This window comes from Bison bison, unplaced genomic scaffold (assembly GCF_000754665.1).
Source record: "Bison bison bison isolate TAMUID 2011002044 unplaced genomic scaffold, Bison_UMD1.0 scf7180017864473, whole genome shotgun sequence".
Classification (NCBI taxonomy): domain Eukaryota; kingdom Metazoa; phylum Chordata; class Mammalia; order Artiodactyla; family Bovidae; genus Bison; species Bison bison.
The window spans coordinates 7,629,441-7,642,205 of NW_011495034.1; the positions used below are offsets into that span (position 1 = coordinate 7,629,441).

At 36.0% G+C, this 12,765-nt stretch overlaps 1 protein-coding gene across 1 annotated transcript in view; it reads left to right on the top strand.

Moving 5' to 3' along the window:
- The window catches only part of TRDN (triadin), a 281,398-nt gene that overhangs the window by 184,667 nt on the left and 83,966 nt on the right, over window positions 1-12,765 (top strand). Inside the window, exon 9 of the mRNA XM_010861777.1 lies at window positions 6,562-6,639. Within this exon, the coding sequence (XP_010860079.1) occupies window positions 6,562-6,639 (78 nt within the window). The remainder of the gene's footprint in view (window positions 1-6,561; window positions 6,640-12,765) is intronic.

Genomic DNA, 12,765 nt, shown 5'->3' on the forward strand with positions numbered 1-12,765 from the left:
ATAGCACATGGAAATATTAGGGAAACATTTTATCGGGATGCAAAGAAACCTTTCGAGTAGAAACATTTTGGCCTGGAGGATGCTCTTTGATCTAAGTAGTTGAAGCTTTTGGTTTTTTAAACACCCATACAGTAGGGTTGCATTACCAAATTATACCAAATAAACCATTTGCTTAAAAGTTTTCTAAAATCATGAAAAAATATCTTGAAAATTAATTACCAATATGCTGTACTTTTAGAATAAGCCAACAAAGCAGCTATGACTTATACTTCAATGTCTTCTATATAAATCCTTTGGCAAAATGGAAAACTATGTAATTCAAGTGACAACAATGACTAAGCAATTAGTCCATAAATAGCATCTGGCTAAGTAAATAGGAAATTTCCTGCCCTTATCTGAATATTTCTCATTTGTTCCCAGATGCTCAAGCCAAATTGTCAGTCATCTTTGATTTCTTTCCTGCACTTACCATATCAAACTCATTTAAAAAAATCCTACTGAGTCTGTATAAAAATGCACTCTGAATCCATCCATTTATCTACAGTTTCTAAGTTTTTCATTGACCATATCTTTAAAAATTCCATCTATTATTCTAAATAGCACTCCTTATTACTCTTCCTTGATACATTTTTAATAAGATGCTTATTTTCATTTTACTTATTTAGTTGATATTTTTTCTGTCTGCCCAGTAGAATCTCAGCTCTGTGAAACAGGTGGTTTTCTCTATATTGGTACTGCTGTAACTCCATGTCCTAAGAAAGTGCCTAGAACTAAATAGGCACTCAGGTATATTTTTTGCAGGAACAACTACATCTCTACTGCAAAACCTAGACCAGGCTCATGTCATCTCTCACCTGGGTTTTTTTCAACAGTTTCCAACTGATCTGCGGCTGCTTCTTATATCTTTTCCTTTGCAAACATTATTTTTGTTCACACAGCAGCCAGTGAGTTTTTAAAACCCTATGTGTCATACTAAAACACTTCAAAAGTTTACCATTACCCATAGAACATATCCAGACTCACAAGAGCAGCCCAGAATGCTCTGATATGAGCCTATCGCTGCTCTCCAGCACCAGGGACCTTTAAGCAATCCAGGCTGTTCCTAGCATAGGCATTTTAACTTGCCTTTCCCTGCCAGGAATCCTTTCATCCGGCCTCTCCTGAGGTTTACTCTTTTGTATTCAAGTCAGAACTTGTGTCTCCCGTTTGGAGACAGAGACCCTTGATACATTGTGCAGTTGTCCTGCAGTCTGTGTACTTACACAAAGGCCCCCTGCTCTTCTTTCATCTCAAGATTTGGACTGGCGTGGCAAGTGACCCGACCAGTTGGGAAGAGCTGCTTCTTAATTTTGCACTAAGCAAGTCCTCCTCCTCCAACCATACCACCATGGACAGCACACACACAGAAAGGAGCCAATTTGAGCAAAGCGTCATAGGTTAGTGGAGTTCTGCTCAGTGCTAACCCAGTTCTTCCTTTTCCAACCCATTTAATGTCATCTCTTTCTCACAGTCACTGTCTGCCTCACCACTCTGTTTTGATGTCCCTCCATTTCTGAGATCTGAAATTATCAGTCTTGCTTGTTTGTCACCTATCTCCCTTCATCTTTAATGTAAACTTTATAACAACACAGCCCTTCCCTCTCTTCCCTGTGGTCCCTCACTGATTTTATTTGTACTGCTATGCCCAGGAACCCTCACAACAACCCAGCTGGAAGAGACATTACTGTTCTTGTTTCACCCTGAAACATTCTTAACATCTGAGTCCTCAGTTAAGTGATAATTGCCTGTTTACACGTATCCTTCACAAGATCAAGTACAAGGGATGCAAAGTTATATATGTAGAAATTAGCAATACACAAGTGGGAGTTATAAAGATGCCTATGACTGAAGTAAAAACCTTGGATCTGTCCACCTCATACAAATTCTTGAGTTTCAGATTCCTTATTCTTCATTTCATAGGCAAATTCACCAAGTCTGGGATTATTGTATGAGTGATATCTTAATTTTTTTAATAAGTAGGGTGGAAAAGGGAAGAGTTACTGACACTCTAAACACCTCTGCTCCATTCCTTCCATTTTAGAGGTAGTCCAAAAGGACAAGGCAGAGAAAGGAACCCTCAGTAAAGAAACTTGAAGGTCAACTTGTCCCTATTTTAATAAAGACACTAGCACAATTACTATATGTCTCAGCCTAAAATATAAACCATATTTTCATTTAATTTTAATATTTCTTCAATTCTAAACTTTGAAAATATTATTCTATATGTTATAAAAAATAGTCTAGGAACCTTGTGCCAGCAAATAAAAGCAATACTATTGCTTTAACACACTTGGCAATAGTTTTCTTATTAATTTCAAATTTTCCCATTTTATGTTCATCATAGATCCCCAGGTGGCTCAGGGGTAAAAAATCCGCCTGCCAATGCAGGAGACACAAGCTCGATCCCTTGGTTGGAAAGATCTCCTGGAGAAGGCAGGAGATGGCAACGCCCTGCAGTTTTCTTGCTTGGGAAATCCCATAAACAGAGGAGCCTGGCAGGCTCCAGGGTTGCAGAAGGGTCGGACACGACTTAGTCACCTAGCAAACAATGACAGTAGATGCACAAATGCTTTAAATACTATTGACAGAATGCATTGGGATAGGTGTTTGTAATTAATCACAGTTTATACTTTCTCAAGATGTAAATGAATTTTAACTCAGTGGTCATTTACAAGAGTGACACTCCCTCTGTCATGAGATCTATCACTTCATTGTTTGCGGCGCAGGAGGCCTTTCAAAGTCTGTAGTCTCCTGGATGTACTGGGTACCTCCTTGAAAATGCAATGGGGGCCCAAGGGAAAAAAAAATAACTATCGAGCATTAGAGTAAAAAATATCCTCAATATTTGTTTCAAGATTTAGGAGGTAGACTTTAGTTATCTAGAGATGGTTTAGAACTAGGAAATCTCCTTTGATTAAAAAACTAGGTAAATCAAGCTTCAGTATTGTGAATTGCTTTTTCCTTCATATTACCTGAATTCTGCTCATAGCCTCCTTCTTGATTTGAGATTCTGAGTAATTCATTATTTCTAGTAAAGTAAAGAAAACATCAGTAACCTAGATCATTAGGAGGAATGCATACTATATGTCATCCCCAGTGGAATTAGACTAAACCGAAAGCAATCATATTGACTTGAGTGAGAAAACACTCAGAACAATAAAATATTGGCAGCTTACAAACATGAGATTCAGGTATTATGGAAATAAGCCAGTCAAAATCACTCACGGAACAAAAATAAAGCCAATTCACTGTGTTTGAATGTCAGAGGGATTTTCAGGTAATAGCTTGTAAAATGAAGGGCACCTTTAGAGATCCAATGTAAATTTCAACAACGTAAATTCTTCCTTTAGAGAGTAACAATCCTCACAAATTCCAAAGAAATATATTCCTAATAAAATGATAAGCCTCTTTCCTGTAAATGAGTTCTGCTATTTCTGTCATGTTTAATTTTATCTGTTATTATGTCTTTGTTGTCTTACTTCAAAAGTCTGTTTCAAGTCCTCTTGTGTAATTAGGTGGGATATAAATTGTAAATACATTGTAGGAGAAAGAATATTTTGAGTATTTAGTATGTGTTAGATGTTTCATTTCTTAATCCTCACAACAGCTGACAAAAACTCTCCTCATTTTAGAAAGGCCATGAAGCTTGGATACTTCATGACATTTTCAAATTCACACAGATTATAGGCAGTGGAGCTGAAACTCCCATATTTATTTGATTCCAATCATGTAGGCTTTATAATAAACAGCTTGCTTTCATTATAAAATTATATTAATATATCCATAAATTATTATATAGATATAATTTTATATTCATTCATATAGAAAAAATAGTCTGTAATTTCAGTAGCATTTTCTGACATTATTTGAACATAAAAGAGGCCTTTTCTGTAAGTCAGTACCAGAGAGTCAGGTGTCATTCTCAAGTATGACATGCCTGATTTGTTTTGGTGACCCTTAACAAAACAAAAACTTGCCCTGAGCTAATAATTCCCCTGCCAGAACTACCTAGCTCTGTCACTCTAGAGGCAAAAAAAAAAAAAAACTGTTTTCTTTTTTTCTTTTTCTGTTGGTGATACTTCCCTACTGAGTCCACTGTCTCACCATCATGTGGTTGTCCATTTTAGAGAGTATGATATTGTTTATTATAGTTGTAGAGAATTTCTGATATAAACTGCACTTTGTACTTTATGTTGCAGAAATACCTGTTTGATTGTTCTAATAGTTCTATGTATCTTGGCATCCAGGCTTTTTTTTTTTCACTAGATAATCACTGTCTGCTATCCCTCCCTCTCCTCCTCCATTCTTTACTTGGGAAACTCTCTTCAGGCTTTTAAATGCAAGAATCATTCTGTGACATCTCCTCTGTGTATATTATTTCCCATCATCACACTATGTTATAATAATCTGTCTGTAAATCTGTTTTAGCCATGATATTGGGAACTTCTTACAAGCAGAGTTGGAGATTAATGTTTTTCCTGTGCTGAGATATAATAAGTGCTAAGTTAAAAAATAAAATAATGACTTCAGAGTTCCTCCAGGAAAATATACGAAGATTTTGTAGTCTAAATTATAAACTATTCCCTATGGAAAGAACTGAATACATTCAAAAATAAATTCTTAAATGGCTGATCAAAACTAAGATCATACATTACTGCTGTTCAAGGAAGTATTTGACAGCAGAGAAATCAGTTCAATTTGAACAAGCAGGATCCCTTGAAGATATTTTTGAAAGCCTTATTATTTAGAAATAATTGATTTATGGATGTTCATGGTCACTTGTATTTAAGCTTTAGTTATTTAATTGACTCCTTCCTCAGTCTAGATTCTCTATAGATTTTAAAAGCTACAAAATACCATCCTATTTTAGAAACATTTTTTCAAGGACAGCTTTCAAGCAAAATTTGGGAGAGAATACTCCCTAGTGTACATCCCTTTGGCTTACAAAGATGGTAGAAAGTCAGGGCGGAAACTCCACTCCTCTGTCTCTCTTCATCCTTACATGTGATGGACCTTTACATGTGACTATCTTTAACTGCTTTAGGTAGTCTGAGAGGAAGTTTCAGCACCTCAAGTCCACTTCTTAGGAGCTGAGCCCCTGAATCCCTGTTCACTTCAGTTTAAACTGCAAAATGAAAATTATACCTGCATTCTAAGCATCTTATGAAGATTAAATGACTTCATATGTCAAAACTGTTTGGGATCATTCTAGGCATATGTATAGTAAGCACTGTATAAATATTAGCTAGGGAAAATCAATGTGGTACAAACTCCTTTTTTAATGTGCCCACCCATCCTTACCTTTTCCTTGCTTACTGAAAAATGAAATTCCATGTTACATTCCATATTTCCATCTTTGCTTTCATTAGGAAAATAATCAGTACTAATATGGATGTATACTTTTCTAGATATATGGCATGGCCTGCATGAAAATATGCTTTGCTTCTGTGCATATGGGTGTGCTCAGTAATCCATCTGGATGGGTTTAACAGCTAAAAGTAAATCCTTCAATGAGTAGCTAGTAACCTCTTCTACTCAGCTTGAGGGCCTGGAGTTCCTCCCTTCTTTGCCACCACAGAAGGTGTTGTGTGTGCAGCTCTGGCTGCTAATCTACAATTCACCAGAGCATACTAATTTTGACAAATTCTAAAAAAGGAAGACTTCTAGTAAGCAGGCAGGTCTGCTAGCATTCAATAATATCTAGTTGTCAGTGAAATTTTAGAAAGTGCATATATATGCCCATGTTGATTCTTAGATTTAAAAGAGTCACACAGCAGGAGTTTATGAAATGAAAATGAATGATAAAAGATTTTGCAAGCATTTCATATGGGATCATACGTTAGTTAATGTTTACAGTTCATGGCCCGGATGGTTTTGTTTAATTAAAGAAATCACTTGGGATAAGGAAGTATTGAGAACAATTGTGAGATTTTATGGTTCATAATAAGCCTAGAGATGAGGGAGGCTTTTAAGTTTCTATAAAACTGAATATATTTTCCCTTTGGCCCATTATTTACTTAACTGCGGGTCATTTATTTTGGCAGGAGAAAATGTACCTGTTCAATATCAAAAGGCCTATGAATTTTAATTTTCCTTTATTGCCTTATTATATCACTTGAGAATTTTTAGTTAAAAGAAGAAAATGGTGATTTTTCTATGTATTAGGGTTCCTCTTAGCTTCTGTGATTTCAGTTTCCATAATTTGAAGTGCATATTGAAAATAATTGCTTTATTTGAATACATGTAGGTTTTTCATTAATAAAGTCCAGTAGATATATTTGACATTGTATATATATCTAAGAAAAGAAATATATTCAAAAATAACTCTGAAGATAACTGAATCTTTGTATGTATCTACTTAAAGATCTCACTTAATATCAATTTTCTTATTGCATAATAATATGAATTTATTCTTTGGGTTATGAATTATGCATGTTGGGGACAGATCTAGCTATTCTATTTATGTATATTAAATTTATTAATAATTTTTTTTCAATATCTATTCCTGCATTGTGTGCACAGGGCAGAGCCCAGCCATACCACCTCCGTTACCAACAGAACAAGCTTCCAGACCCACTCTTGCATCACCTACTCTTGAAGGCAAGTATTTTATTTTTCCAAAGATCATCTCTATTGTAGATAGAATATAGAGAAACAAAGCAAAATAGTTGTTGCAGCAACAACAAAATCCACCTTTTCTCATAGTTTTAGTATGTCTAAACTACAGTTTACTCTTCCTAAAAGTACAATTTGCTCCTATTTAGAACACCAAAAATTTCCTCCTGAGATTATACATTGGTAGCCATCGGCTTCCAGAAGGATAACCAGCTTCATACTCTGGAAATCAAGCCAGGAAGTATAGGGTCAAAGGGACAGATAATACCTTGTAATTCTTAAATTGGAAACTCAAGAAAACATTGTATGCTCATTATCAGGAATTATACACTCATGTTAGCCTATTCTCTCCTCTATACCTTATTTATATTCTGTCCCCTAAATCCACTCCCAAATAAATTTCCAATAATTAGGAGAAAATGTTGGAGATTTTCAGCTCTTCTTATGTATCCTCCAAGCCCCTCCTACAAAGATAACCCAGGCCCTATTGATAACCTCTTGTAACTTAGAAAGATGGTAGTAACTTTGTGCCTTAGGAAATAATATAGTGATTAACAGCCTGTGTTCTACAATCACACAGATCTGGGTCCAGACTCTGGTTCTGCCCTTTTCTACCTGGATGACCTTAAATGTGATACCTAAACATTCAGACTTTTTATTAGTAAAATACTGATGCTCATAATAATAATACTACTACAAACAAGTGTTGTAAAGGTAGAATAAAACTGTAACAATTGCAAAAATTTTATTTTTGTATTTGATAGTGATGAACTTAGGAGTTTCTTTAACTTCATTGTATTAGCTTACTACAACTGTCCACAAAGAATAGTTTGTAGATCACCAGCATCAAGATCAATTGTAAAGCTCATTAAAAAAAATACATATTCCTACCACATCTTAGATCTAGTGAATCAGATTCTCTGGCAATTCAGAGAGGAAAATCTGTATTTTTAACAAACTCCTCAGTTGAATCTTATATACATTAAATTTTAAGAGCCTTTGGCTTATGTTTATGTGTAAAAATGACTACAAATTCAAGCAGTTATTTTACACCAAACATATAAAGTTGGTAGCCTGCTTCAAATCGTTTTTAAATTTATTTTTATTTTTTTTATGACACTTAAAAAATAAATAAATAAATAATTTTATTTTTTAATAAAATCTGAATGCCTTGGTGAAAGATACATTGTCTAATTGACCACAGACCCAGAAGTCATTTGGCTATACATTTCTATTTCAGTCAATACATTTATTTATGTTACAGTCAGTAGCCAGGGGAGGATTTCAGTAGCTGAGCAGGTGAAGTTTTCCTAAGTTTAGATTGAAATACCAGCGTGTTCTATGTACTTTTATGGCCAGATTCTGACCAAATCATGCCTGTGGCTATGCTGTATTCAACTCACATTTATTTAGAATATTTTTATGTTGGCTGTGGGTATATGCATTTCTTATTTGATGTCTCAAAACCCTGTAGATATTATTATCAATGATTAACAAATTTAGACTTGGAGTTTATTTTTTTTTAACTAGTATACAGAAGGACTTAGATTCTAGCCCTGACTTTCTAGATCTATAGCCAAGGATCTTTCTATCACATTACTATGCAGACTTTGAAGTTTGAGGATTGTAACTTAATGTTTTATGAGACATCAGCAACTTTGGTAACATGAAGGCATAACGTTTTGTGCTTCAGATTTCAGGCAGTTCTATGATAGACGTATCATCTTCTGATGTCAATCAAGGGTACCCTAGCAATGTGTATCAATATTTAAATATACACAGAGACCACTTGGGGATCTTTGACAATGAAAATTCTGATTTGCTAGGTCAAGGGTAAGGCCTGAGATTCTGCATTTTCACCAAGCTCCCAAATATTGCTGCTGCTTCTTCAGTACTTCATCTGAGTAGTAAAGTCCCACCTGCTTTAGGAGGCAGGTAGAGAGCAATTGAATATTCCTAAAAATACTTTCAACTTAGTAGTAATCATCTAAATGACTTACTACTGGCCAAATGTCCTTCAGAATAACTGGAATGGCACACATGGAAAAATTTTGATTGCTAGTTGTGTGGGGGAGAAGCAAAAGGTTTCAAGCCACATACCTAAGCATTGTAGAAAGGCAAGAGAGCAAGAGAAATGCCATTGGGATTGAGGGAAAGGTTACATTATACTTGTAAATTATAACAACCTTATTATATATTGTATGCAAGATATTTTGAGTTGGTCAGCTACAAATTGAATGAATTAGCAGTTGCAAATTTCAAATAAAAATACAATCTGTAAGTCAGTACTGTATCAGTACCAATCTGAAGAAAAGAATTTGGTTATTAGAGACCATGATTTAATGAAAAGTTCATGTAAAGTCTTACTCCAAGAGTCCAAATAAGCAACACTTCTTGAATATTTAGAGAATGATACAGATATAGTCCAAGGTTTGAAACTTTTGTCTCCCATCCAACCAAGCTAAAGACACATTTAGTTGGTCCACATAGGTCTTTTATGTATTAATCTTTAAATGTGATCATTTTGATAGGGTGATGGTCTCACTGCCTCCCTTGACTTTCACATCTCCTTCTCCCATCACTCATTTGGGTCCAGATTTCCTTTGTGTGTGAGACAATTATGTGAGGACAGCTTTTTCTTGATATTATAATTTCTTAAATTCCCTATCAGCCTTAGTGTCTTAGTCTGCAAGGGCTGCCATGGCAAAATACTGCAGATTGGATGGCTTAAACAACAGAAATGTATTTTCTCGCAGTTCTGGAAACTGGGAGTCTCAGGTCAGAGTACCTGAGATTGGATTCTAGTGAGAGCCTGTTTCCTGGCTTGTATACGGTCTCCTTCTTGCTGTGTTGTCACACGGCAGAGAGCACACGCTGGTGTCTCTTCCTCTTCTTAGCAAAGAAACTTCTATTGGATCGGGACTCCACCCTTGTGATCTCATTAAAGTTTCATTTCCTGCTAAAGGCCCTGTCTCTAATCCAGTTACATGGAGGGTTAGGGCTTCAACATATAAGCTTCAGTCCATAGCAGTTGGTAACCTTTAAGTTTAGTTAATGTAAAGCAACTTGAATGTTTACCTCATATAATTTGTTCAGTTTAATAAGTTGTTTAAGTATTTCTTTTTTAGCAATCAATGATTTTCCCTTTTTCATTTCTATCATATATGTCTTCCTAACACCATAAATCCCTAACTTGCATCATCTTCTATACATGCTTATAACTGATAGGAGTTAAATATTTTCAAAAATTGTTCTTAACTGAACTCAAATATAACTGAGTTTATACTGATGGTAATAAAACAACAAAAAATCACTCTCGTTTTTGGTTACTGATATATATCAATTTACCTAGCTAGTAAGAAAGAAGAAATTTATAGTCCAAAAGCAAGGGAGGGAGATCAGAGTTGTATTTCTTCTGACATTTGGACTATAATAGCTTATGTGACTTGAGATAATTAGACAAAAACAGACAACTAACCATCTCACTGTCCAAATGTTCACAGAGCAAGAGATAGCCTGTAAATAATACTGTCACCTTTATGTTTCATCAGATTCTAATTCTACTGTTGTTGTGAGATGGACATAAATCTGGGGACTCCAATTCCCTAATCTAAGGCAGTTTTTGATAGGCATATTATTCAAATGTTTGACTCCACCTTAGCTCCTGGAAGAGGCTCATAAACCATCATGTAGCAAATGTTTTGCCTATCAGTCTGTCACTTGGAAAGGAACGTGTCATTTGTTAAATGGGAAGCTTAGGTTCTGCTATTATATTTAAAGAGAAATATTATTTGACATTTCATCCTGGAGCCCAATACAGTTTAAGTGAATAATCTAGCAATATTGTAGGATTCCAAGACTTTTGTTAGTAGTATCCACTTTTTGTCTGCAGAAAGGCAGTCTTTGCCCTGAGCATGCTGCCACTGAGCAACTTCCTAAGGAGCCCACATTATCAGGCAACGCTGAGATCATGGGCTTTGTCAGCGCTTGCAGATGTGCTGCCTGGGACTTCATTAACATAATTGATTAGGAACTAGGACATATTTAGTATTAATCAAGCTGTTTTTAGTGAGGCTGATTATGCACAGTCCTTGATGCACTATTTTAGTCTGGAACTTCCTTAGGACCAAGTTGCAAGAAAATGGTATTATGTAAAAAGGAACTTACATGTGACACTAACATATGCTCTTTGATTTGAGGAATACAGTTAAAACAGGTCAAAATGTAGGAGCTTAAACATATTTGCATTTTAATGTTTAAAAGAGGGGGGATTATATATAGACTAGATTATTAAGTTTGCTCACAAAAGAGTGGAAACAATTTAGGGTTTTATCAGTCAAAATAAAAAAAAAAATGACCTTGTTATGGGCGAAAGCGTTCTGCACATCCATGAAGCCCTTTAACGCTTCCTTTGTGCTTTCATACCACTTAAAGCAATGAGTTTCTCACAACACTTGCTTCTCATTCTGTGAAGTTTCTATGCACTTCTTATCTTGGGTCACTTCTTGAAGGCCCGGAGGTGTCTCTGGTCTTCCTAGAATTTCAACCTCTCCCCACACCACACACTTTGTACAACATAATGAAATTATTTTGCTTTGAATCTTCAGATGTAAAAACTAACCATATATTAAATCAGTTGTTTTCTTTGAATCCTGAAGGAAATTGCAACCCACTCCAGTATTCTTGCCTGGAGAACCTCATGGACAGAGGAGCCTGGAGGGTCCATGGGATCACAAAGAGTCGGACACGGCTCACGACTGAACAACAATCAACCGTGGGATTCTCCAGACAAGAATACTCGAGTGGGTCACCATTCCCTCTTCCAGGGGATTTTCCTGAGCCAGAGATCAAACGAGAGTCTCCTGCATTGCAGGCAGATTCTTTACCTTCTGAACTACCAGGAAAGTCCTTACCACTATATGTTTTAGAATACATTTGGCCTTTGTCCATGAAAATTAACTATAGCATCATTGAAAAGATCTTGTATAATGACAATCTCATGCAATCATTTTGGTCATTGTTGTCAATTTGCTTTTAATTATGGACATAACTTACCTGGAACTAACTTAAACAGAAAACTACGTTCAATATAGTATTAATTCTTATGATTTTTCAAACAGTGTTACATTTTGCAATGAATTAGTTTTTCTGTCTACTGTGAGCTCTCATTGCTGCTGAAAGGCTTGCAAGTTCAAGCCACTGTAGTTACCCATACATTCCACAAGTGGGACAGGTCTATGTGAGTACCTCGCCTGCTTCACCAAATGGTTCCTCATTATATTAACATCACAGGTGGTTTTAAGCTTTAACATGAAAGCCCATTTATCATGTTTGTCAGAGCTGTTTTTCTTAGGAGAGATTAGTCTGACTGCTCTAGAAGAGAGTCCTCAGTGATGAAACAAAAGAGCTTCAAGCAACATTTTCCATCCCCTTCCAAGCATCAAAAAAATCTGCTTCATTAAATCTTAATATTAGTACAATTGATGGATATGATCCTGTTATTCTTTAATCACTGTTTCCACTGTGGAAGCAGTGACAGACTTTATATTTTTGGGCTCCAAAATCACTGCAGATGGTGACTGCAGCCATGAAATAAAAAGACACTTGCTGTTTGGAAGAAAAGTTCTGACCAACCTAGACAGCATATTAAAAAGCAGAGACATTACTTTGCCTACAAAGGTCAATCTAGTCAAAGCTATGGTTTTTCCAGTAGTCATGTATGGATGTGAGAGTTTCACTATAAAGAAAGCTGAGCACTGAAGAATTGAAGCTTTTCAACCATGGTGTTGGAGAAGATTCCTGAAAGTCCTTTGGACTGCAAGGAGATACAACCCATCCATCCTAAAGGAAATCAGTCCTGAATATTCATTAGAAGGTCTGATGCTGAAGCTGAAACTCCAATACTTTGGCCACCTGATGTGAAGAACTGACTCATTTGAAAAGACCCTGATGCTGGGAAAGATTGAAGGCAGGAGGAGAAGGGGACCACAGAGGATGAGATGGTTGGATGGTATCACCGACTCAATGGACATGAGTTTGAGTAAACTCTGGAAATTTGTGATGGACAGGGAGGCCTGGCATGCTGCAGTCCATGGAGTCGCAGAGTCGGAC